The sequence below is a fragment of the Astyanax mexicanus genome, chromosome 17, assembly GCF_023375975.1.
Source record: "Astyanax mexicanus isolate ESR-SI-001 chromosome 17, AstMex3_surface, whole genome shotgun sequence".
NCBI lineage: Eukaryota > Metazoa > Chordata > Actinopteri > Characiformes > Acestrorhamphidae > Astyanax > Astyanax mexicanus.
Genome location: NC_064424.1, coordinates 20,204,480 through 20,231,481, shown reverse-complemented (window position 1 = coordinate 20,231,481; position 27,002 = coordinate 20,204,480). Strand labels below are relative to the sequence as shown.

General features: G+C 37.5%; 2 protein-coding genes and 1 long non-coding RNA gene across 5 annotated transcripts; 1 reads left to right on the top strand and 2 right to left on the bottom strand.

The window, feature by feature from the left end:
* Positions 1–3,725: 3,725 nt before the first annotated feature.
* Positions 3,726–4,485, bottom strand: LOC125782354 (uncharacterized). Its single transcript, XR_007424980.1, has 2 exons — positions 4,396–4,485; positions 3,726–4,269 (listed from the first exon to the last, which is right to left on the bottom strand). It is a non-coding gene; the product is annotated as an uncharacterized LOC125782354 (long non-coding RNA).
* Positions 4,486–7,783: 3,298 nt separating this feature from the next.
* Positions 7,784–12,831, bottom strand: ankrd46a (ankyrin repeat domain 46a). Its single transcript, XM_007247043.4, has 4 exons — positions 12,713–12,831; positions 9,570–9,911; positions 9,093–9,251; positions 7,784–8,422 (listed from the first exon to the last, which is right to left on the bottom strand). The coding sequence occupies exons 2-4, from the start codon at positions 9,878–9,880 to the stop codon at positions 8,206–8,208; spliced, it is 687 nt and encodes a 228-aa protein (XP_007247105.1). The 5' UTR covers positions 9,881–9,911; positions 12,713–12,831; the 3' UTR covers positions 7,784–8,205.
* atg4a (autophagy related 4A, cysteine peptidase) lies at positions 12,171–26,553 on the top strand. 3 transcript variants are annotated; one of them, XM_049466079.1, is made up of 13 exons: positions 12,171–12,193; positions 14,544–14,654; positions 15,081–15,152; positions 15,232–15,330; positions 16,664–16,765; positions 17,098–17,170; positions 18,120–18,199; positions 18,777–18,979; positions 20,732–20,810; positions 20,961–21,106; positions 21,988–22,044; positions 22,146–22,257; positions 25,639–26,553. In XM_049466079.1, the coding sequence occupies exons 4-13, from the start codon at positions 15,270–15,272 to the stop codon at positions 25,701–25,703; spliced, it is 978 nt and encodes a 325-aa protein (XP_049322036.1). In that variant the 5' UTR covers positions 12,171–12,193; positions 14,544–14,654; positions 15,081–15,152; positions 15,232–15,269; the 3' UTR covers positions 25,704–26,553. The 3 variants fall into 3 exon arrangements, with proteins under 3 accessions (XP_049322036.1, XP_007247106.3, XP_049322035.1); XM_007247044.4 differs by lacking the exon at positions 12,171–12,193 and adding an exon at positions 12,829–13,015; XM_049466078.1 differs by lacking the exon at positions 12,171–12,193 and adding an exon at positions 13,096–13,381.
* Positions 26,554–27,002: the final 449 nt, after the last annotated feature.

Genomic DNA, 27,002 nt, shown 5'->3' with positions numbered 1-27,002 from the left:
TAAAAAATTGGATCTTTGCCCGCGAACCAAAAAATAAATAAAACATGGACACAAGCCCGACTTTCTCCTGTTTTTAATAAGCATTTAAATTTCCTTTACCACAATTGCTCTATTAAATCAAGTTACCACAAACACGTCCAAAATAGCCCATTGTCCATGGAAGTCCAAAACAAACGCATAATCTGCTCGTTAAAAAATAATAAATCCAACTACCAACTAAGCTGTGAACGACACATTCCTGAAAGTCCTCAAATTAATATGCCCAAACGTATGGCTGTGTGCAAAGCCACAGGAGCTGTGGCGAGTGTCTTTGCTAAGCGGCATGTATCCGTTTCTGAATGGCAGATGCCGCTAGCGAGCGCCGCTGGCCAGTAGCGTTCGTGGCCAGTGCCACTCCTCAAAGGCAGGTGCCAGTAGGTGTCACTTCCTGTTGCCACAGTTGAATGGCAGGTGCCAGTGGGTGTCACTTCCTGTTGCCAGTTGCCGTTTGAGGATCGAGCCCTTACTGGAAACATGGTTATTCCACCAAATATTGATTTCTGAACTCTTAGATCTAACTTAATATAAACTTGTTTTATTTGCATTATTTGAGATCTGAAAGCTCTGCATCTCTTTTGTTAATTCACCCACCCATTTTCTGTAAATAAATGCTTTAAATTAAAATATATTTATTTGGAATTTGGGAGAAATGGTGTCCGGAGTTTATATAATAAAACAGCAATGTTCATTTTACTCAAACATATACCTGTAAATAGCAAAATCACAGAAACTGACTCAGAAACTGAAGTGGTCTCTTATTTTTTTCCAGAGTTGTATATTGTTAATGTTTTACAACTAATTATGTAAACTAATTTAGAAAACACCTGGTCTACCTACAAACACATAAGGCACAGTTAGTTTCCTTTCAACATCAATTTATTTAAGTAAACTCCCAAGATTTACTAAAACAGTGGCAGAAATCCAGATAAGCAACTAGCAGAAAAATGAAAACAGATAAACAGTAGATTAGCTACCAAAAAAAATAGGAATAATTCTCAGTACGATATCAGTGAGATATTTATTTATCCAGAATTTCTTATCTGTCAGTGAAATATTCTCTTGGTATCACCATTGAAATTTCAACTATGAGACTAAAATTTTCTGCTGTTTTTTATGTTTTCCTTTTATGGAAATCATAATATGGGCCGGTATCCCAGACATTGATTAGGCCCACTTTTGGACTACACTCCTACACTATTACTCCAGATTTGGGAAACAGTGAGGTAAGTATTTACTCCTGCAGTTTAGTCTAAGACTAAACATAGCCCCTGTCCACAAAACCAACAGAATTATAAAAATATGCTTATGAGGATCTGACCCTCAGCCATTGTGGGCCCTAAATTGATGATCAATATATGCTATATTACCTTTATAATAGTATATTTGGATGAAAAGTCTAGAGTTCACTAAGTTCTGTTAAAACAGGTGTCTGACCCTTTCTCTGAGGCCTGTACAGTCTGTACCAAGGCGTGAGGTGCTGGTTGAGGCGACCTTGGGTTTTGTCTGACTTCAGCTGAAAAGCCCAGACGTTGCTCAAGGTCAGCTTTCTCTCACGAGAAGAGTGCCCAAGCTCCCACGGGAAAGTGGAGCTAAAAGCCCCCACCGTTGTTCACCCAGATACTGTATAAAAGAGCATGTATTCCTGTGTGTTGTCAGAAGACTGAAGCTTGTACCATCAGAAGACTGAATCCTCCTGACTGAATCTGGCTGACTTCAAGAACAATAAAGAATCAACTTAGAATTTCGGAACATTCGTCTTCTCCTTTCTTTGACTCAAGGCACTCGTCTGTTATTTTTATCTTCTTTCTTTTGAATTTAAAACTTTTGTAGTGATGTATGACTAGATAATCTTTAAGAGTCTATTTTAAGCTAGCCCAAGGCTTCCCTTTAAGGGAGGCCAAGAGTCGTCAAATTACGAACGACATTTTGGCGCCCAACTAAAAGGGGCCTTGAAAAGAGCCCATACGCAATAACGATTAGAGACAAACAGCTGTTGACATCCTGTGGCGAAGAAAGACAATTCACTTCAATGCTGAAGGAAAGGTGAGCATAAAACCTTTTTCAATTTAATTACTGAAAAAGAAATAGTGTGTTTTCTTGCTCACAAAGATGTCATTGCTTTAGAAGTTTAAAAAAAAAAAATTAAAACTTTATAAAAGATAAAGTAACATTTAATTGAATAACAAGCAGACGAGCGCTATGATTTAAAGAAAGATATATACATGTTTAGAAATATGTGTATAACAATATAAATTGAAACCAATTGATCAAATTTAATGAAATACTTGATGAGCATTTTTAGCGTCTAGACGCCTAAATTCCAATAAATTACAATAAGTAATTGTATGTTAATGTCTGTCTAAATGTATGTTGTACGTTTATCTCCTGGGCGTTAAAGACGGGACACGTCATAAGGTGCGATCTTGAAAGCACGACGTTAGACTTGATAACAGAATATGAGAAACAGAGAAAACTGAGAAATATAATAAGAGCGACGCCAGAGAGAGAAGCGTGCGCCAAGAGATATAATAAGAGCGACGCCAGAGAGAGAGCGTGCGCTAAAAAAGGCCTAAAAAGAGTAAGAGATAAAGGGGAAACGGCTTGGACACCGTCTGTTTAACAGAGGGTCGTAAGAGACCAAGTCCGTCTCTTTGTTCCATGAGCGTAAGTTGAGACACTCTATCCTTGACTGTTTTTACAGCGGAGATTGATTCTCACTCGGAGAAAAACGCTTAGTGCAGAACGCCACTGTAACTGACAAAAGAGACGAGGGAGGCTATTCAAATCTGACTAGCAGGGTATATGTTTTGTGTTGTCTGTTTACAGTCTGTCTTTAATAATGTCTGAGATCTCCATTTTTGTTAAAATATTAAAATGATGGCTGTGCAACATAGAGGTACCTATGATCATTTTGTGTAAATTCTTATTGTCACATGTATGAGTGTGTCAGTGTTGAAAGGGTTTGTGATGATTGATTCCCAGGAGAGAGGTGATTGCATGTATGTAAATGTTATTAGAAATGGTTGAATTTGATATATGTACATTATTGCTGTGCAATATTGCTGCATAGAATGAACTACTCTAATTAGCACAGACGTGTGCTGAGAAGAGTTGTTAGAATAGTATCTGTTAACTTAAAGCTTAACAGGAACTTTTGATAGAGTGTTGAGTGTTGACAGAGAGAGAGAGAGATAAATAAATAACAGAGATCTCTAGAGACCTGGGAAAGGTAAATGTTATGTGTTTGTTTGTCACTGTCTTTGTTTAAAAGCATATGCTGTGGTTACCATCTTGAATGTTTTTAGTATATACAGAGCTCTTAATATATGTAAATTTATAAGCACAGAGCAAGGAAATACACAAGAATTAAATAGATATATGACACAAGAGAAAAGCGCTAAAAACATAAATGTTTGTTTGTTTGTTTGTCTGTAAATTATATGTTTGTTTATAAACTATCATGAGCTTCTTTGAGCCCGAGCAGTACAGCTAATATAACGGGACAAAGACAGTTATTATAAGTATAAAATATTATTGATTCCATAGACCCCAATATACTGTATTTAATGGTAATATAACTTTTATGAGCTCCTGAGCCGAGTTATAATGGTTGAGGAGACATAGACTGAGATATTCCCGATAATGAGCCTTTTGGAGAGACAGAGATGTTTGCGGTTAAACGCTGATCAACGAAGAGTGTTGAAAAATAAGCTCTGATCTACCTCTAAAGGGACAGAACAGTGAGTGTCACTGATAATTATACTAGTGAAGTGTTCAGTATTACTTATCAATAAAAATGTATTAAAAATGGATGCTAATAATTATGGAAACATGCTTATGAGCTTCAAATTTATATTGTTAGGGTGATTATATAAGAATTATGACTATACTGAGATTGAATATGATTTAATGTTTCAGCTCTTGCTCAATATGTTTTACAAGTGAAAGTGTTATTTTCCTTGAAAAGTCGTTAGGGTCTTCAGTAAGCTACAATTAATAGTACGTAAATTAATAATGAATGTTTATATTAGTCTATGTTTGCAAACAAAGCCATTACTGCCTAATAATATGTGCGTCTCTTAGTCTATTCATTTTTACAGGCATTCAGTTAATCTCAGTTTGCAGAGGGAAGGAGAGACCGGGGGCGAGAGAGGGGCAGACAGGCCCTCACCCACACACACACACTCTCACATACTCTCTTGCAAACTCACACTGAAAAGCACTCTTACACTGCGCACCTACACGCAGGCGATAATGCAAGTTAAATTATCCTGCTTCTTTCACACATGGAAAGACTTTAATCAAATTCTTTCAATATGGAAAACCTTCTAAAAAGAGTACCATAAATAATGTGACCTTTGCTGGTACTATTCCTCATCTGTCACGTTGATGAGGTTATGATACATTACAAAATCCTTATTTTTTCATTCTGAAACTCACACCATAAGACATGGTGTCACACCATATGACAGATCACATCACACAACAATCTGAATGCAAAAATCTGTATTGTCTGCATTCAGCTAACAAATGAACTTGGTTTGGCAAATGACTGAAACCATTTTCGGTTACAGTAGAATCACAAAATTGTTGAATAACATGTGAATCATGCTCAACATAGAATACATTAGCTACTCCACTTACTATATTCATTACACTTTAGATACAGGAATTCTATTTTTTTTTTTCCTTTTTAGTAAATCATTGCATTTTTTTTTATGAATATTATTGACATGAAAATAAGCCAAACAATGTTGGATCTGAAAGCTGTTGATGTATAATTATAAACAGTGGGCTAGTAAATATTGTGACACATTTTGGTTTCTACTTAAAACACAAACTAAAGACTCATGTGTTTATGATATATGACTCTACTATTGGACTATTTTGTGCTGAAACTGAATGTTCCGGTGTACTATAGTGAACTGCAACTGTGTTAGATGAGCGAATGCTATACAAGTATTAAATTTGTGAATAATATGCTATAAACATGAGTTAAAATGACAACTGCCCATTTAAAAATAATAACAATTATAATAATTAATTAATTAATAAAAATGTGATATGGCATGGCACCATATAACATTCATTTTTGGGACAAAATGTTTTTGTTAGGGGTGGATTATCAATACATGATTGATAAATAAATTACTTAATTTGTTTCTTTGTATTACAGATCTAACTTTGTGAAATGTGATTGGGTCAGTCACTTCATATAAGCTTTTTCTGGTTTTGATTGTAAATTATAAGAAATTAAATGTTAACCCCCATTAATGCTCTGTAAGTTTATATAAAACAGCAGTTTGTACACAATCTCATCAAAGTTTTTACATATTCTTCTGTAATTCATCTATATATATTTGACACGCCAATGTACAAAACTCACAGGCTGCTCAATTTCTTTGTTTTTCCTGGTTATTTTCTGGTCAATAGAACGCTATTATGTTAATGACGCCAATGTTAATGACATTGGGTATGATTCTTTCGTATTTTATTTTATTTTGATGTTTGTTTTGTTGTGCCTTGTGTTAAAAATTTTGGTTAAGCAAAATATTTCTGGTCTTACTGTCCAATGCGCTGTGATTCACGTTTCCTTATTTTTCTAATGTCGGACTGACTTGTCATTTTATGTCCTTCGACCCTTTCCCTGGAGACTACGGGTCAAGGTGAAGTGCTAGTAACCTCTCCCTTGACCTGCACCGTGCCTTTCTACGTGGCGTAAAGTCACAAAAGGCGGAAGACCATCGTTTTATCTTTTTTTTTTGCTACTTCCTGTTTTCTGGATTTGAACTTTGTACTCGTTTCTTGATCTTTGCATTTCTTCTCCAACTCTGTGGACTACTTAATCAAGCACCCTTTGCATTTCTGTCCCAATGTTCCATCTTAATTGATTGTGTGTTTTTATTTTTTACAAGAGTGCCTTTCACTGTTTGGTGAAATGTTTTACTGTTACATATGTGTATTGTGCGCAAGGGGGGACAGGCTTAATTGGCACTTCATTGCCTAGGCTTATTTCTGGGTTATACTTTTTTTTCTGCTCGCATTCCCAACATCCTCTGAAGAGGCGTGAAGAGGAGCCTCTTGACTGTGCATTGTCTTGGTAACGCTACACAATCCCATAGGGGACCTATGAGGTAGTTTTTCCAGGAAGCCACCAAATGACGTCGCTACTCTCTCATCGGCAAAGTGCCTTTGGTTCTAGGGGGGGTTGGCCATCCTTGACTTTGTTCCGGGGTGGTTTGCCTTAACCCTTGGTTCTTGGGGTATGCTGCTGCATGTGGGGTCACGTTGGGTAGCTTTGCCAGGTGCCATGTTTGACGTGCCGCTCTATGCTCGATTAGTCGCCAGTTTCCAACTGAGGTGGGGAATGTGGGGCAAAGTAAGATACTTATACCAAAAAGTTGTAATAAATGGCCATCTCAATACTTGAGATGTGTAAATTCCTTTGGACCTGTCTGACCCTCCTGGTGGACAATATATTAATATGGAACTTAAACCATATGTGCTATTCAATTTATATATCATATGTAATCCATTTGTATATGTGAGTCTTCATACCTTTTGTAGTTACACCATCATTTATTCATCTGTTTTGGTGTTATAGATGCTATGTATAATCATGTATTTCCTACTACTCTTTCATATTTGCTCGCATTTTTGCATGCAAATCATGGCGGATCAGCATGGCTTGATATGGGCTTGGGACTTATAAATAGCACGGAACCTGCACCTTAAAAATGTTAAAACTTAGTTCAAAACTTGATCTTTATTTACTAGATAACAACAAATAACTTAACCAATCACACCACAATTGATGCGTGGGATAAATCCCACGCAAGGGGGGAATGTGGGCCCTAAATTGATGATCAATATATGCTATATTACCTTTATAATAGTATATTTGGATGAAAAGTCTAGAGTTCACTAAGTTCTGTTAAAACAGGTGTCTGACCCTTTCTCTGAGGCCTGTACAGTCTGTACCAAGGCGTGAGGTGCTGGTTGAGGCGACCTTGGGTTTTGTCTGACTTCAGCTGAAAAGCCCAGACGTTGCTCAAGGTCAGCTTTCTCTCACGAGAAGAGTGCCCAAGCTCCCACGGGAAAGTGGAGCTAAAAGCCCCCACCGTTGTTCACCCAGATACTGTATAAAAGAGCATGTATTCCTGTGTGTTGTCAGAAGACTGAAGCTTGTACCATCAGAAGACTGAATCCTCCTGACTGAATCTGGCTGACTTCAAGAACAATAAAGAATCAACTTAGAATTTCGGAACATTCGTCTTCTCCTTTCTTTGACTCAAGGCACTCGTCTGTTATTTTTATCTTCTTTCTTTTGAATTTAAAACTTTTGTAGTGATGTATGACTAGATAATCTTTAAGAGTCTATTTTAAGCTAGCCCAAGGCTTCCCTTTAAGGGAGGCCAAGAGTCGTCAAATTACGAACGACACCATACGTCTGAAAACCACTGTTCAGGGGTTCTTAGTACAGGTCATAAAGTCTCTGGCCCTGCACACAGTTTCTTAGTCCCAAAACTAATCAATCCTAAAGGTTCAAATGTATTTATTTTTTTAATTCTAAAACAATTCAGCTCAAGAAGCACTTGATCCCTTGTAGTCTTGTAGGTCCAGATTAAGATGTTTAGAATTCTAGGCTTACATCTAAGAAACCGGTCCAACACACTACTTTAGCTTCTGTCCCTTCACTAGCCCTCTATACAGTTCAAAGAAACATTGACACAAACAGATTAGATGTGGTAAATTCAGAAATGTGTATAATACAAAGCAAAACTGTGACTTTACCAGCTGAATAACACATTGTAAATACGTTCAGAAAAAAACATTTTCATGATCATTTACATTTTTTTACAAGCATTGGACAGAAAAACAGACACGTGTGAAAATGCAAAGAGTTGCATCCTTTTACATGTTAGATATTAACTTTAAACATTACTTGGAATGAGTGCAATATAGTAGCAACACAAGGTAACAGCTTTGTTGCACTTGGACATCAGACTCTCTTATATTTACAAAGATTTACAATTTTTAAACAATAAAATAATTATAAAGGCATTTGCACAACTTGGGGTTAATGTTTTGAGAAGTTCCTTGAAATGAATAACCAATTCAGTCAACGTCATAGGTATGCATTAACTCAATACTGCTTAGGGGATATTAATGCACCAGTTCCAGTTGGTTAGAAGTAAAAGGCAAGACTCCACTGACATAGTAAGCAATGCCCAATGAAAGCAGCGCAATGACCAGTAAGAGCAGCAGAACCCTCCAGAAGCCAAGGTCCTCCACAAACTCCTGCCATGTAGTGCGGAAACTTGAAAGCACCCCATCGCCGTCGTATGCATGGGGGTTCAGGAGCGAGTGGCTTTCCATGGCACTGCAGGAGAGAAACAGTGACATCTGTGAGATATACAGACTGACTAGACACTACATTAAAACTACGTATTTGTTACCATTAACATCAAATTATTAACTTGTTGTTCTTCAGCCATTGATTGATGTGGCAGAGGGGCCTGATAAATGATGTACAAACAGGTGGGCTAATGTCAGCAACTATAATATACCTGCAAAATATGATAGGTGATAAAACAACCTCTGCCAACTAGTATCTAATTTGTGTGAGGCCTTATATTGAGGATGAAAGGGACTTTCCATTTCTAAAGCTGTGCGGGCTTTTAACATTCGTCGATCAACAGCGTCATATGTGTACCAGAAATATCTCAGAAAAGACCAGAGGACACAGAGGGTAATGATCGTAACCGGTGGTGTCTGGCTCAAATTGTCAGTACGAACAGACAGGAGACTGTGGCAGAAATCACATGCACACTGAATGTAGGAGAACCCAGTCACATATCCCATAATCAATGTGCATGAAACTGGGCAAAAGATGTTAGACACAATCCTTGATCCATGTCCCATGACTATCTTGCCTGTCAGTGCAATATCAAGCTGGTGTTTTTGAACATAAAAAAGGGTTTCTACTAGCTATTCTGCTAATGGGGAACATATAGGTGTTCGTTATTTCTCTTATGCTTGCAATGACTCACCTCTCATTCTCTGCAATGTGCATCTTCTCTAAGCTGGAATGGGAGCTGCGGTTGAAGCCCTTCACCTCCTGCTCCTCCAGCCCCTCCAGCAGACGAAGCGCATCTTTGTTCACACCACGCCTCTTGGCCAGCACCAGTGGAGTTGCTCCATTGTGATTACTGCAGAGAAACAGCAATGGAAACTTTAAGTTTTGAAAGTTAAGTGATGGCACCTTTGACAGGATGCTGTTATTCCTAAACTACACTATTATTATAGTATTACGTTTAACATTTGGTCAAGTTTAAAAGCTCTTCTTGAGCCCAGGAGCAGCCCAGAACACCAAGCCCTGCTCCTGAATTTATTTGGAATATAAGTGTCTAGAGATATTAAGAGGTTTAATGCATCATTGTCAGGTCCTGAGTTAAAGTACATGCTTACTATAAACCAATGTTACATAAAACAGGCATAGCTTGCAGTTAATTCATGATGCTACTGACCAGATATCGATCTTGAGTCCATTGGACACCAGAAACTGGATGGTGTCAACATGGCCACACATATGCAGGGCAGTATTTCCCTGTGCATCAGTGGCTAGGAGGTCAGCTCCAAATTTATGGAGCAGACGACAAATATCCACATTGCCCCGAGCTGCAGCCAGGTGCAGTCCAGTCCGTCCACGGCAGTCTCGAGCATTGGGATCGAAGCCAGACTCCAAGAGGCGCTTGGTGAAGCCCAAGTCACCATCAATACAGGCCTGCAGCAGAGGCATGGTGGTCTGAAGAGAATCGTTTACAAAGACGTACGACATGTTGCACGCTGGCTCTCCTCTAAGCAAAGGGCTATCGAAAAAAAAAGGATACAACAATTTTATTATGACTTTCATTTCATACTGTAGAAACAGTACTTTTATACAACAAATGTTTCACAATTACAAACTAACATGCATTTCCAGTCCAAAACCACAGCCTAAGCTATACTAAAACAAAACACAAAAACATTGGTTTTGTGTTAATAAATTTGTGTTTGGTAATTTATTTTTTGTTTTAACAATGCTTCTGCCGCTTATCCCACAAATAAATGTAAAGGCTTTAACAGTATGAGATTTTTTGTCAAGAATAAATGTTACAATAAATAAATAATCTACCGCAAACAAATTCTCTTTCTTTTTGTGCTCTGTTTATGCACTGCATGTCAGTAGTCTCCAACCCTGCTCCTGAAGAGCTAGCTGCACAATATATTGTTTCAGCAACGTTGAAATATGGGCATTTGTAAGAGTCAAACTGCAGGAAAGGCTATGGTATTCAAGGCAAATTGTATGATTTTCTGATACAAAATAAAAACTTCCATACTTTCTTATTTTTTTAATTAATATATATACCAGAGACCGATTATTTATGAACAGGTTTATTTTAATCACTCCTATCTAAGAATAATGACATATTTTATAATTGATTTTCTTACAATAGCAATGTAATTTTCCCTGTGTCATGCAGTCTTATGCTGACTTTACACCTAACGATTTTCAAGCGATTTCACTGTCGTAGACAACTTGTCGGGAAGTCTGGATAAAAACACGAGAGTCTGCCTAGAGTTGCGCTAGCGTCATCTCGATCGTTCAATGTAAGGTGGTTAGGACTGAAAGTTTTAGTCAATCTTTTTCTCGTCTTGGTGTTCAGATAAAATCAACAGTGTTTAATATTATTGTAAGTCTTGAGACTTGGCTCACGCAAATAGTGACTTGAACAATGACAACAACCAAGAGGAGAGCTACGGAAAGCCGTAAGGCAAAAATGTTTTACATGACTGAAAAAGAACACATTTTGCAGTTAATAGGCCTTATATGGCACTTAATTTAATATGTACAGTATTTTAAACACAGGTAGCACTTTAAAGTCATTATATTTAAATTATTATTATATTATTTTTTGGCACTACTTTGTCTTATTGTGCAGTGCTATTTTTGATAAAGTTTAATAAATTACACATTTAGCATGAATGATATTCTTTATTGCATTAATTCTATCTAAATCAAAGGGAAATGTACAGCAGTGAAACTGCGATTCTTTGCTATACAAGGTTGTAGCAAAAAGGGGGGGAAGAAGCATAAACTGTTGATGGGGAGTCTCTGATAAATCACAGTATTGATATAAACATTATATGTGATTTAATATGTAATATGTACTGTGTGTAAACTCAACCAGAAGCATGATGGAAAATAATATAGTTGCAGTCTTGCAAATAGTGATCACCAGTCTTTACAAAATCTTAGCCTGTGACTAGTCTGTAAGTAAAAAGTCTGTAAGGAGTCAGACTTTAATGATGTTTAAAGTTTTTTCATAGTATTTTCAAAGTCATGTAGTGTATGGACAGCATCAGATCCAACCCTTTTCCTCCTCAGCTGGTTTAACCAGCTAATTAGCTAGCTTGGTGTCTTCACCAGTGTCCTTGATTGGCTGAATGGGGTGTTTTAGATCAAGGTTGGAACTAGTAACGTTAAATCAGTTGAAGGGCAGCTCTCCAGGAAGATTTCTGATATTGTGTTTATAGCTACATTATTATTGTATAAACTGTAGCTACAATATTATGTGGACTATTGTAAAACTAGTGCATTTTTATGCGAGTGGGGCGTTTTCTAGCCATGTTCGAATTCCTCATTCATTTGGCTCACACGTTCATTCAGAAAAATAAAAAAATCGCTAAAGTAACAGTTAAGGTAAATTATTTTTAGGATTATATAGTGGTAGCTCACATTCTAAATAGCTAGTTAGCCTAAGCTAACGTCTGTCGTTCATTTATGATACGAATAAAAATCACAGGATATTGCTGAGTGACCAACATTGGGTTTAAAACGTGCATTTTATATATAAACAAGTTTCTAAACATATTAACCTAGTTAGGCAAGCCAGGTTACTATTCTCAATAACGATATAACCTAACCTAGCTAAGCTAACGCTAGCTGGATAAGCAAGCTCACAAAAATTGCTTAAATGGTTTCACTACACAGAAATAGCCAAGCTAAATGTTTGGTTAAAGGAGTAAGGTTAGCTTACATAGCTAGAGTTAGCTAATAGCTGTACAATCCTAGTCAAAAACATAGCTAGAGCCACAAACTTTAACCTAGGTAGGTTACACAGACATATATACACATACATTCGCATGAACGTTAGCTATAACCCAACCTGACTAAAATAAGGTAACGTTAGCTGGAAAAGCTCACAGAAATGGCTTAACGTTAAATGATTTTATTACACAGCAACAGCCTCACTAGCTAGCTAGCTAAAATGTTTGGTTAAAGGGGTAACTTAGTTAGCTACCTAGGTTAGTTTACATGGCTAGCTGAAAAATTGCAGCCAAAACATAACTAGTTAACGTTAACCGATCTAGCCCAACCTTAACCAACTAGCTACATCTCTTATCGAAGTTTTTAAAATGGTTAACGCTAGCAGATATATCACCATTATATACTTATTAGCTAGGTTAACGTTAGCTGGTTAACTAGCTAACGCTATCCAGTGGAAGCGCCTGTCACTAACACAAGGTACCGCGCATGCTCTCCAACTAAATACGACTGTTAATAATATTAGCTAAACAACATAGCTAGGACAGCTAGCTACCGTTAAAAAAGTTACGCAACAGATACCTCTGTATTTACTGAGGATGTCTCCAAAGCTCTGCTCAGCTAGGCTAGCCCGCTAACCACAAAAACATGTGACGTAACCAGGAAAACGACGGTGTTCACCCAGACACTACAACTCCCATCATGCCCTGCAGTGTTTTGAATACGTTTGTCAGTTGCGTATCGCATTACAAAGATGGGGCGTGTAGTTTATTTTCTGCCCTGTAACAGAACGAACTGGAAAAATGGACCGCATTATCCACAATCCACCGCGCTATATTTGTATCGTTGACTTTAAACACCGATGACAGCCCAGGATGGAGGCAGGTAAGAAATGTAGAAACAAAATAACTGTAAATAAGGCCGTAATATACATGGGCTAAGTGGGTTTATCGCCTGTGTGCCCAGTTTAAAGTCGGCAATAGTCGGCGGGTTGACCGCTGAAGCCGGATCTTTCACTGCTGTTTATCCGGGAAGGATTTCGTAACTGAGTTTCAAGTTTTCTCATTGTTCCTTGGTGTTGGCCTGAACGCATCTCTCACCAGGCAGAGCAGAGCAGAGTGACTCTGGACTGATTCCTCTCGTTGACTGCAGCTGCTGATCTGAGTTAGATTACTAACTGGTGTTTTTATAATAACTGATATATGAGGTTCTGGATTGAACAGCTCAGCAATCTGACCACAGGATACAGCAGTAATTAAATTAGTTTATAAATTTGTACGGTATGGTAACCGATTTTACGGCATTATGTGGTGTTTTACCGTTCTTTCTCTTGTTTATTATTATTATTATTATTATTTTTATTATTACACAGTCTAAGAAAATATCGTCACTGTTGTGACGCCTTTGTGTGTGTGTCTTTAATTCTTTTAGTTAAAAGACATATTTGTACTAGGTTATATTCATTTGCAGTTGTTTTTTTGTCTACTTTTAAGGGACTTAAATTGACCTGAAATTGATTATTTTTTCTGAAAGGGTAAATTGACCCTTAAGGGAATGAACAAAAACGAAAGTTTAGGTTAAAGCCAAAAATAGTTTATTATTGTAAGTATTTAATCAAATCTATATGTAATGTCTATTAAATTTAAATATTTCATTTCCAGCTGATTATTATGGATTAATTTGCTGATTTCTGTCAACAAATTGATTCTTTGTTTTTTAAAGCTCTGAAAATAGTAATAAATTGGTTGCATTTTGTTTCAGCAAAATGGTATTAAACAAATATCCATGGTATTTTTGGTAATTATCAGTTTTTATATCAAGCTTTACCTAATAACGGTATACTGCTACAACTTAGTAGAAAGTAATAGAAATAATGCTAAATAATGAAAAGTAGTTTTATAGTCAGTTAAGTGGTATGTTTGTTTAGGAATGCACATTGATATTGAAATTATATCAGTACTGGCTGACAATTGTTGTTTTTTTTAAGAATCGTCAGCATCGGCTAATGTCTAGATATTTAAAACCGATACTTTCTAATGTATTTGTTGTATGGGCTAACACTGACCGTGCTACCAATCTATTTAAGATAATTTTCTGTTGATATATTGTTTCATTTTACCTGTTTATTTAAAAAGTGTTTTTTAGGACAAGTTAGCTGTAATAATTGTGAAACCAAAAGAAACATATTTCTTAGGAAAAACCTTTCTTTGTATTGTTTGCTTACTGTTTTATTAAGGTTATACCAGGTTGTCTTGTCTTTCTGTAAGTTATAAATGTGTATATCGGATATCCACATCAATCCAGAAATCCCACATCGGCGCATCCCTATTTATTTTCTTCTACTCCTGTCAGAAGTTTCTGTTGTTTTTTGTGTAAAATATTCAAGACAGTAATCCACCTTTCATTGTTACAGTTTTAGCCAAGTATGAAAACCAGATCAACGTGCTCTCTGAATTCCTAGAAGACATACCAGACACTGACGAGCCAGTGTGGATCTTAGGAGCGTATTATAATGTTAAAACAGGTAACATGACTTCTGTTTTCTTTTTCTTTAAGTAGGGCAAAGTATTCTAAAGTAGTTAAAACTTGCACATGGAATGACACCTGACTTTTCAGTTGTCTTATTGACTAAATCATGATTTGCGTGTACAGCCCAAGCATTAGTATTGTTTGCCAAGGTCTGTTGGAGATTCGACAATGATCATGTTAAGTTATGAGTATGGAGGCCTGAATTTGATTCTGAATTTGCTTTTCTGACAGTCTGGGGAGCCTTCAAACTCCAAACCCTACATAATAATCAAACTAAATAACTGCTTAATAACTTAATACCCTCTATGATTTATAATAAGCGGTTTATTCAATTGTCATACACTGCTAGTTGAGTTTTACAGGCTAACTATAAATAGGATTGAAACTGACTTTTTGCTTTTCTTTTTCATTTCCTTTGCAGAAAAATCAGAGCTGCTTTTGGATGTGCGTTCACGACTTTGGTTCACCTACAGAAAAAAGTTCTCCCCTATAGGTCAGTGATACTCACACAATACTGTCCAATTTATAGGCTGTTTTTCAGTTCATGCTGATGCTGTATTTGTGGGCTGTAGGTGGAACAGGCCCTTCATCAGACACAGGCTGGGGCTGCATGCTGCGATGTGGGCAGATGATACTAGCACAAGCTCTGGTCTGCAGGCACCTGGGACGAGGTAAGACACACATACTAACAGCACAGTTTGGTATAGTGTATTAAGGAACTCTGTGTGCCCTCAACATGGCACACTGTTATTCTGTTTCCTGTTTGAGCAGACACAGCGTGCAACACCAACAAGAGGACTTGAACTGTGTTCACTTACCTCTGTGACGGAATCCAAATAAAATAAAAAATGACTGTACTGTACTGTGAAAAACTTTGGCCGCACTTTTTTACTTTAAAAATAGTTAATAGTGTTACATCCCCTTTAGTTTGTCTAGGGATAAGCGGGGCATGTAATATTGTGGATGAGTTAAATGAGTGTATGGGTGTGTGAAACTGTGAGGGAGAAAACCAAAACCACAGACCAGAGAAATTGCCATTTAAACCATTTACTGAAGCCACAACTCAATATATACAGTGACAAAATCCAAATCCAATATTTACAAATATACAAAGAAGTTTTCAAAAAGATACTCAACTGAAAACAAAAGGGCTGAATTCAGGACGGCACCAAAGTAAAAAACTTAACAAAACAAACCAAATCCCTAAGCTAACTAAACAAAAAGAACAAAAACTTATCTAAGGAAACAATGAAAACAAAAGCTAACTACACTAAACCTAATGTAATAAATAAAACATACAGAGAGTGGTGCCCGCCCCTTACCTAGGGTGTTTAACAAAAGAAGGCCTGCGTGATGGAAAATGTATGAGCGCGCTCCTTCTTACCTGTCCAGCACCTAAAAAGAAACAAATAGAAAAAATAAAAAAATACTGGCTATTAACCACTTTAGAACTGATTCTGATTGCATGTTGTAGCAATGCAGTATGTTTGGGCCACATGGTTTCTCCATCATCAAACAGCATGGCCACTGCTCTCCCTCTCTGGTGGGTTGTCTGTCCGTCCGTCCGTCCGTCTGTCCTCCATTTCCCTCTGGTGGCAGACCTGCTGTGGTAAATTACCCTACACCTGATGCTACGGGCATATTCCAAGATGACAATGCCAGGATTCATGGGGCTGGAATTGTGACCCCATTGAGAATCTTTGGGATGTGCTGATTGTTTTTAGAGCTGTTTGGACCAAGATTTTACTGTTCACACAGCTCTAAAAATCAGATCTGTGTCACATTAAATCTGAGTTACTTTAGCCTTGCAGTATGAACAGAGCCTTTTCCAAACTAACCATTTTTTTAAACTTTGGAAAACCACTGTATTAGTATTATTTATCCCTGAATTTCTTTTCAATTTAGTAAGAACCTTGTTAGCTACAGTATTTTAGCAATGGTAGCATGGTTACTTAGCATATGTTACCTGTATAAGAAACTGCACTGTTTTTTGAAACACTGTAGACTGGCGGCGGGTAGCAGATGGAACTCAACCAGTGGAGTATCAGCGCATCCTACACTGCTTTCTGGACAGAAAAGATAGCTGTTATTCAATTCACCAGATGGGTAAGTGATACTCTGTGTGCACATACACACTGGTGTGTAAATAAAACCTCCACCTGGTCCTGTACAGTCTTGTCTCTGCTTGAGCCAAGCTCATACAATATACAGTATTGAACCACCAATGCTGACCATTTGCGCTTCAAGGCCATCATTATTAAGCACAGTTGTCCTTGTTCTCTGTACTTCTCTTGAATAAGATTGAGTGGAAAAAACAAGCTCAGTAAATGTCTCCGTTTTCCTGTTGTGCTCGTTCTCTATGTGTGCTTAATTGTTTAATAAGAGTCCTCTTTGTGTGATGATACTGAGATGCGTTCACTGTCTGTATCTCTGAGCAGCCCAGATGGGGGTGGGTGAGGGAAAGTCTTTTGGAGAATGGTACGGTCCAAACACAGTGGCCCAAGTTCTCAAGTAAGTATCATTTTCACTGGAAAGAAAAATGAAGCACTTTCTTTCATTCTCTTTATTACACACATACAAGTAAAATAACACATTTCAAATATTTAAAACAATCAATATGATAGAAGAGTAAGACTATATAGAATATAGCATAAAGTGAATAGAAATAAATAAAATCAAATGACACAAATCCAAAAGAAGTTTTCTCTTCTTATTTTCCTACCAGATTCTTGTCACATCCTGCAGTTTTTCAAATCATTCAATCTGACTCCAGATCATTCATTCTGATTGGGGTGTGGTGGGCTTCTATACAGGTTTATGATCTGATGCACGTTTTTTTTTGTAAAAACTTTTGTTAAAGCTTAAGCCAGAATTTTCTCCATTAAAAGTGAAGGTGAGGTGCAAAATGCAAGCCCATCTACTGTATTTCTTCTAGACCAACACATGCCATTTTGGATACACAATCTAAAGGGCAGGCCCCCTAAAACAAATCCAGAGTAGTTTTGACCTGCACTTGTTTATTTGGTGTTTTATTTTCGTCCCACATTCTTTCCATTCACTCCCATTCGTTTTCTCTGCTGCCAAATCCCAGATCCTCTTTGCCGACAGCCACCAAACTGCATGTACTCATTAGAAGAGGTCCCCAAGCTCTAAAAATAACATAAATATACTGGGTCAGGTGGGTTGTTAAGATGCTAGGGGAAAAAAGAGAGAAAAAAAAAAAACACAAATCTGTTGCCACATGGAATTGAGCCTCGGATCAAAAAGCCTCACATTCAGCCCAAACAATCTGGAGTTGGATCAATGTCAATATGTCACAATGTCAAAGAGCTATACTTGTAATGCACTATTATACCAAATTTATTTTGCCTTTTTAAGTTTCAGCTTTAAAATATCAAGAAAAAGAGATGAAAATTAATAGAAAAAATGTATTTTAATATTTCGTGTTTTTCTTCCCCAGGAAGCTGGCTCTGTTTGATGACTGGAACTCGTTAGCTGTGTACGTGTCAATGGATAACACAGTAGTGATAGAAGACATCAGTACGTGCTTTTATTAAAGTAAAGGTGGGGGGCCAAGGTGAAAACGTTTTATTTAGTTCGACTAGGATTGAATTGTGTGCACTATAGCCGCTCTCTGTCTTTATCCTGCACAACATTCTTTCACTATTTAGTGTCTAGGTTCTTTTAGGATACTAATATCTCAAAAAAAAGGTTTAAAAATTAACACAGGCCCCCCATTTGTCTTACTGTTATTATTACTTCAGATGGTGTCTCTAATCAAATAAATATGATAAACCTGCAGTGAAAGATAATGAAACTTATATCAATGAACACTGTACATAGTTCCTGCTATTTGAGTATTTAGTCATCTTTAGTAACACAGATGCTGTTAAGTATTATAGAGAATTGTCTTGCAATGTATCGACTATTGCAAAATAACAGTATAGTGTATAATATAGCATTGTTATCGTGGGCAATGTTTCACGATGGTAACATATTGTAAAAAAAAAAAAAAAAAAAAGCCCTGTGATTCATACCCCTAATCATAAGGACTTACATAAAATCTCTACCTCTCTCCTTCTCTCCCTCTTACTCTCTATCTCTCACTCACTTCTAGAGAAGCAATGTCGTCCGGCTAATCAGGATTCAAAGCTCAGGGCCCAAGATGAGTCTTCAGCTGGGCAACGGCAGGTTCCGTTTCCCTTCTCTCACTCCACTAGCCGCTCCCAGCAGCCCCTGGACTGGAGGCCTCTGCTGCTGCTTATTCCACTCCGTATGGGCATCAACAACATCAACCCCATCTACATCCAGGCCCTTAAAGTAGGGAAAGTTCTGGTTTTACTCCATAGACTCAATAACTTATAACATAAAAGATACGGTTTTACACTACAGGCTGTTGTACACAACACACTACAGACTTTATTAACTACCTCAGGGGGGCACTATATGACACTATATGATACACACTAGGGGTGTGACGAGACACTAATATCACGAGACAAGACGAGACACGATACTGGGTTCATGAGAACGAGACGAGATGAGATTTAAAAAATTAAATTTTAAAGAAAACGTCAAAAATGAAAAATGGCTTGAAAACCAGAGTTTTATTTGACAAAATCATATAACGCAAACTTAACAGACTGGTTTCTCTCAAACATTTATTCTTTAATTAATAGAAATAAGAATAAGAATAAAAAAATAAAACTTTTCTAGGTCTTATATAGTGCAAACAATAAGTGCAAACCACAACCAGTCATATTAAGCCTATGGTTTGTGTTTTTTTCTCCTAAATCTCTTGTAATTTAACTCTGCATAACCATAACCAGTCATATTAAGACTATGCCTGAAGTGAAAACAGAGACAGAACATTTTTTTTAAATACAGTACAGAGCTAAGGGATTAGTACAACTGCCTATGAAACAGTCACGTGTACGATTTACTTACAGTATTCACATATGGTTTGTTTCTTGTTGGTCACTCTGTTACTATTTATTGTATCCACTGGAGCCAAAATGCAGCCAGACAAACAACTTAAAAGTAGCAGAAGCATCTTCTATGCAAATGCCTGAATTTTCCTCTTCTGCTGAGAGCTGCTCTCACTGCTCAGCAACCAAACTCGCTGCTATCGCTACTGTGTTGCCAGATCCCTCTTAAAAAGTCCACACTAAGAGACAGGTTTAAGCTTGACGATAAATATCGTCACGTTTTAATCTCGCGAGATGTCGTGCCACGAGATCTCGTCACACCCCTAATACGCACTAAGGCTATGTTCACATTACCAGGCTGAAGTGACTCATATCTGATTTTTTTGCTCAATGTGGCTCAGATCTGATTTTTCATGGCTGTGTGAACGTGCAAAATCCGATTTGAGTCACTTCCATATGTGTTCCTAAATCAGATACATATCCGATCCATGAACATGGAACATGAATGTGAACAGTGAAATTGGAATTCATGCGTGTTTTTTCTTTTACACATGTGCTATGTGCTTCTCTCTCGTACCCACACACCTCTTGGTGCTGCTGTGCAGCTATAGCTGCAAAAACAGCAAAAGCAAAGTGCGCATGTGAGGTGTTTCAGGGACAGGTTTGTTCACATTACACAAAGATACAGCTTACTTACATTTGTGAATGTGAACCGTCAAGATAGCAAAATCCGATCTGAGCAAAAAATCGGATTTGAGCAATGTGGCTTGTAATGTGGACATAGCCTAAAACAGTTTACATCTGTTCACAAGCAGAGCTTTAAAGTATGGAAAGTTCTGTTTTTACTCTATAGACTTAGTCACTCATAACATAAAGCATACTGTTTTACACCACAGGCTGTTTTACACCACAGGCTGTATTAACTATCTCAGGGGAGCACTGTATGACACTATTACACACTATGACACAATTTAATCCTCAAAATATGGAAAGTTCTTTTTATAAAGGCTCTATATGACAATATAGGGAATAAACTATAACTTGCACAACTGTCTATTCAAATTAATAAATAAAAAAGAGTATGCTTATGTTTTTTCTATTGTGCTGAACTGTAAAGTCCAAACTGCTCTTTTTTTTGTTCAAGGAGTGTTTTAAGATGCCTCAATCATGTGGAGTGCTGGGTGGAAAACCCAACCTGGCTTATTACTTCATTGGATTTATAGGTGAGTGTGCCCCATTGCTCTAGGTGTGTGTGGTGTTTTTGATCTACTCTATGGATAAACGAGCCCTTGTCCACTTTTTCTTTCAGGGCTCTAATTTTAAACCACAGTTCAAAATTACGTTATTAAGATATTCTATGCTGTTCTCTTCAGATGATGAACTGATTTACCTGGACCCTCACACCACGCAGTCAGCGGTGGATTCAGAGATGGGAACTGCTGTGGACGATCAGAGTTACCACTGTCAGAGGAACCCTCGGCGCATGAAGATCACCAGCCTGGACCCGTCTGTAGCACTGGTGAGGTTATTACAGAATTAGCAACAAATAAGCCTTTCATGATAAGTACATTATTCTTTTATTATATCTGTGTATGTGGAGGGTGGATTTTTATCATGTCCACAGTGCTGCCTGGTTAAGTTGAGTTATTTGTTTAAATAGTTAAATAACACACAGGTTTTTTAAATATATAAAGCTTTGGAAAAAAATAAGAGACCATTTCAGTTTCTGAATCAGAAAAAAATTAGAAATATTGCCATTCAGAGCATTTATTTGCAAACAATGAGAAATGACTGCAATAACAAAAAGATGCAGAGCTTTCAGTTCATATTAATACAGTTTAAGAGTTCACAAATCAGTATTTGGTGGAATAACCCTGGTTTTTAGTCACAGTTTTCATGCATCAGGCATGTTCTCCTCTACCAGTCTTGCACAATGCTTTTTGGATAACTTTATGCCCCTCCTGGTGCAAAGTAGTTCAGCTTCGTTTGATGGCTTATGATCATTCATATTCCTTTTTGATTATATTCCAGAGGTTTTTAATTTAGTAAAAAAAAAAAAAAGACTCATGATTTTAGGTGGTCTCTTTTTTTTCCAAAGGATATATAGTTTTGAAGCATTTTGAAACCATTTAAATTATTCATTTAGTTATTTTCTTGAAAATATAAAATTATTTAAACTATTTAAAATTTTAATTTAAACATTTTCCATTGGAGTAGAGCAGAATGTGTGAAGTGAAAGATATTCTGTACATATTTTTTTTTTCATTCTTGACTCTTTGTCACAAAATAGACAGTTATGGTTATATCCTACCCAGCAATCATAACAAGCATAGTGAGTATCTTTCTATCTTTATATTTATTGTGTTGGGTTTATTTATTTATCTTTATTGCTGACAACAGGGCTTCTTCTGCAAGAGTGAGGAGGACTTTGACAGCTGGTGTAATCTGGTTCAGCAGGTAGGGCTCTCAGTATCTGTGAAATGTCTCACTAGCTTATATTGTGGTGATTTCACTTTGGTTTATCTGGGCTTTAACCCATTCTGCTCATCATCCCAAAGGAGATCCTGAAGAAGCGGAATCTGCGGATGTTTGAGCTGGTGGAGAAGCATCCCTCTCACTGGCCGCCATTCGTTCCGCCGACTAAACCAGAAGTGCAGACCACAGGAGCAGGTGGGAGCAATGTATTGAACATCACTTAAACCATAAAGCTGTGGAACATTTCCAAAAAACATTTTTGGTAACATATTCCTTAAACCACATATACACTGACATGCCAAAAACAGGGTTCCCACGGGTCCTTAAATTTTTTTTATTTAATTTTAATGCCAGTGGAAAAGCACATACTAACATTATTGGCGAGTTACTGGGGAGAGAACTAAGGGTAGCCTAGCGCTAGCTAACATTAGCAGCGACCTAGCTAACATTACTGGGGAGAGAACTAAGGTTAGCGTAGCGCTAGCTGACATTAGCAGCGAGCTAGCTAACGTTACTGGGGAGAGAACTAAGGTTAATTGAGAGCTAGCATACATTAGCGGATAGCTAGCTAACAAAAACGGGGAAAGAACTAAGGTTAAAAAAGTTAATATCTAACCAATGTTACCTGAGAGAGAACTAAGGTTAGCTAGCTAACATTAGCGGCAAACTAGCTAACGTTCCTGGGGAGAGAACTAAGGTTAGCGTAGAGCTAGCTAATATGAGCGGCGGGCTAGCTAAGGTTACTGGGGAAGAACTAAGGTTGTCGTAGAGCTAGCTAATATTAGTGGAAAGCTAGCTAACGTTAACGTGGTCTCATTTAGAGCTCCTATTTGCAAAAAATGAGAAATGGCTGAAAAAACAAGTAATATAATACAGGAAATTGACAAATCCTGCACCTAACAGCTGGGGTTATGCATAGGGCTCAGCCAGGATCTACTACTCACTCAACTAACAACAATAGCAAAACCACCACAATCTGATACTGGCTCGACAAGAATCCAGAAGCACAGCCTAACACTATGTTCATGAAAAAGAAAACAACAAAAAAGATGCAGAGCTTTCAGACCTCAAATAATTTATATTCATAAAGTTTTAAAGTGTTCAGAAATGAATATGTGGTGGAATAACCCTGGTTTTTAATCACAGTTTTCATGCATCTTGGCATGTTCTTCTCCACCGGTCTTACTCACTGCTTTTGGATAACTTTATGCCACTCCTGGTGCAAAAATTCAAGCAGTTCAGCTTGGTTTGATGGCTTGTGATCATCCATCTTCATCTAGGTATTCTTTCATCTGACCTTATTTACAGAATGTAGGAGTGCTGGGTTATTTCTGGAGATAAAACTAGCTCCTTTTACAATGGAAATTTGCCTTCTACAGCTCTGTTCCTGCTATTCCAACGCTTTAATAAAATATAACTAGTTCCGACAGTTTCTAGAACAAAATCTTTATAAATCGTTCTTGTAACATTTATAGGTCCTTCTCAAAAAATTAGCATATTGTGATAAAGTTCATTATTTTCCATAATGAAATGATAAAAATTAAACTTTCATATATTTAAGATTCATTGCACACCAACTGAAATATTTCAGGTCTTTTATTGATTTAATACTGATGCTTTTGGCATACAGCTCATGAAAACCCCAAATTCCTATCTCACAAATTAGTATATCATGAAAAGGTTCTCTAAACGAGCTATTAACCTAATCATCTGAACCAACGAATTAACTCTAAACACCTGCAAAAGATTCCTGAGGCTTTTAAAAACTCCCAGCCTGGTTCATTACTCAAAACCACAATCATGGGTAAGACTGCCGACCTGACTGCTGTCCAGAAGGCCATTATTGACACAGAAAGAAATTTCTAAACGAATAGGCTGTTCCCAGAGTGCTGTATCAAGGCACCTCAGTGGGAAGTCTGTGGGAAGGAAGTGTGGCAGAAAACGCTGCACAACAAGAAGAGGTGACTGGACCCTGAGGAAGATTGTGGAGAAGGGCCGATTCCAGACCTTGAGACCTGCGGAAGCAGTGGACTGAGTCTGGAGTAGAAACATCCAGGGCCACCGTGCACAGGTGTGTGCAGGAAATGAGCTACAGGTGCCGCATTCCCCAGGTCAAGCCACTTTTGAACCAGAAACAGCGGCAGAAACGCCTGACCTGGGCTACAGAGAAGCAGCACTGGACTGTTGCTCAAATTTTGCATGTCATTTGGAAATCAAGTTGCCAGAGTCTGAAGGAAGACTAGGGAGAAGGAAATGCCAAAATGCCTGAAGTCCAGTGTCAAGTACCCACAGTCAGTGATGGTCTGGGGTGCCAAGTCAGCTGCTGGTGTTGGTCCACTGTATTTTATCAAGGGCAGGGTCAATGCAGCTAGCTATCAGAAGATTTTGGAGCACTTCATGCTTCCATCTGCTGAAAAGCTTTATGGAGATGAAGATTTCATTTTTCAGCAGGACCTGGCCCCTGCTCACAGTGCCAAAACCACTGGTACCAATGGTTTACTGACCATGACATTACTGTGCTCAATTGGCCTGCCAACTCTCCTGACCTGAACCCCATAGAGAATCTGTGGGATATTGTGAAGAGAAAGTTGAGAGACGCAAGACCCAACACTCTGGATGAGCTTAAGGCCGCTACCGAAGCATCCTGGGCCTCCATAACACCTCAGCAGTGCCACAGGCTGATTGCCTCCATACCACGCCGCATTGAAGCAGTCATTTCTGCAAAAGGATTCCCGATCAAGTATTGAGTGCATAACTGAAATAATTATTTGAAGGTTGACTTTTTTTGTATTAAAAACACTTTTAATTTATTGGTCGGATGAAATATGCTAATTTTTTTAGATTTTTGTTTTTTCTTTACTTTTTTTGCCAAAATCATCAATATTAAAACAATAAAAGGCTTGAAATACTTCAGTTGTGTGTAATGAATCTAAAATATATGAAAGCCTAATATTTATCAGTACATTACAGAAAATAATGAACTTAATCACAATATGCAATTTTTTTGAGAAGTACCTGTATGTTACATCGGGAATTTAACCATAAAATAATAATGAATGCTTTTTTTATCACAACTTTTTCTTTTTTAAAACGAAACTTTTGATAACGGGTATTTAAATTTAAAGTTAATAAAATGAGGGGTTAGAAGCATGTAGATTAGTATTATTGGTGCCAGTTCTTTAAAAATAATTGTATTCTGTGACTAAATCATGGACAAAATCATTTACATTATTTGCTTTAGGATTCGAACCAGTAATCTCCGGATAATAGTGGCAGCATCTTAGTATGCTGTACCACTCAGAAAAATAAAAAATAAAGTAAAATAAATAAATAAAATGTGCTTCAAATTTGTAAAATGTCATCCAATCTTAGAGTAGCAGCACTGAAGACAAATAGATTTATGAAACACCTTGATTGAATAATTTCAGGCTATTCAATATCATCAGTACTATCACAGCCTTTATTAAGGCCCTGCCTTGGTGACATGAGTCTGAAGCATTCTGATCAGTCTGGGCTTTTGTTTGCTTCAAGGTCTCACAACCCCCTCTCTTACCTGCTTTGTTCTTTCCACCTCAGAGTTCATCGAGTCCACAGACAAGCTGTTCGAGTCGGAGGAGGAGTTCGAGATCCTGAATGTGTGAGCGCCGCCCCCCTCCCTCCTCAGCTCCTGCAATCAATGAAAGATCCGGATTGGGGCGGAGCCTCAGGCTTCTACTGATCCGTTGCTGCACAAGTGCCTCAGATCAACACCAAGCAAAACACAGCTATGTACGCAAAAAAACACCTCAGCATCCAGTAATAATAGAACAGGACCTGAAGACCAGGGAGAAACCTCCTGGCCAGCTAATCCACGTGGACGGACTGTCAGTATTTACAGATTTCAGGAGCTTGCTCTGTCTCACTTTGGAGCACAGGTTTAAAACAAACAAACAAAAAAGCCAAGGATCACTGTAGCCACTGTATTTCTGATTTTTATTTGTATTGTTCATTTATAGGAAGGTCTGAGAGTCTTTACAGATTCTTTACAGACTTATTGTTCTTTTTTTTTTTTAATATAACTGTCGAGAGCTCATTCAGAGGACTCTGAGGTTGCATGAAAATGTACTGTACTGTATCACACGTCTCCCACTGCAAAAAACGCAAACCTGGACCTGGAGGAAGACAGACATGTGCACACACACACACACACACACGCACTACCTCCTGAAGCCAGGAGACAGCAGATATGCAGATGTACAATACAATACTTTTATACAGTGTTACATGAGGAAAAATATGACAACCATACCTGTGGAAAGTGCCTCTCTATCTCTCTTTCTATCTGTTTCTCTTCTTGTCATATTTATGTTATGGTTTGTGGAATGGTTAAGGTAATTGTTGTTTTTTTCCTCATTTACCAGAAAGGTTAACCAAACCCCCCTCAACCTATTAAAAAAAATATTGCACATTCATGTAAATATGCCTGAAAATATTAAAGATATTTAATCACAATTCCCCCAGCCTGTTTTTGCTCTTCATAAATGTACCAGTATTCATTTGCAAGGCTGCGTTCACAAATACTCTGAAAAATATTGATGTTTTTCCTTGATTTTACCAAATTAAAAACCTCTCAAATATAATCACGAGGAAGATGGATGATCACAAGCCATCAAACCAAGCTGAACTGCTTAAATTTTTGCACCAGGAGTGGCATAAAGTAATCCAAAAGCAGTGTGTAAGACTGGTGGAGGAGAACATGCCAAGATTATTCCACTAAATATTGATTTTCTGAACTCTTAAAACTTTATTAATATGAACTTGTTTACTTTGCATTATTTGAGGTCTGAAAGCTCTGCATCTTTTTTGTTATTTCAGCCAGTTCTCTTTTTGTGCAAATAAATACTCTAAATGACAATTAATTTTCTTCTGAATTTGGGAGAAATGTCCGTAGTTTATAGAAT

What these genes read in the sequence shown, in the direction of transcription:
- atg4a (XM_049466078.1), top strand. Translation starts at nt 13,333, where the DNA reads ATGAGGTTCTGGATTGAACAGCTCAGCAATCTGACCACAGGATACAGC. An exon ending in CTGCAGGCACCTGGGACGAG is followed by an intron (nt 15,331 to 16,663) that starts GTAAGACACACA and finishes GAAACACTGTAG; the next exon opens with ACTGGCGGCGGGTAGCAGAT. An exon ending in TTACTTCATTGGATTTATAG is followed by an intron (nt 20,811 to 20,960) that starts GTGAGTGTGCCC and finishes TGTTCTCTTCAG; the next exon opens with ATGATGAACTGATTTACCTG.
- ankrd46a (XM_007247043.4), bottom strand. Translation starts at nt 9,880, where the DNA reads ATGTCGTACGTCTTTGTAAACGATTCTCTTCAGACCACCATGCCTCTG. An exon ending in GGACTCAAGATCGATATCTG is followed by an intron (nt 9,252 to 9,569) that starts GTCAGTAGCATC and finishes GTTTCTCTGCAG; the next exon opens with TAATCACAATGGAGCAACTC. An exon ending in CACATTGCAGAGAATGAGAG is followed by an intron (nt 8,423 to 9,092) that starts GTGAGTCATTGC and finishes TCTCTCCTGCAG; the next exon opens with TGCCATGGAAAGCCACTCGC.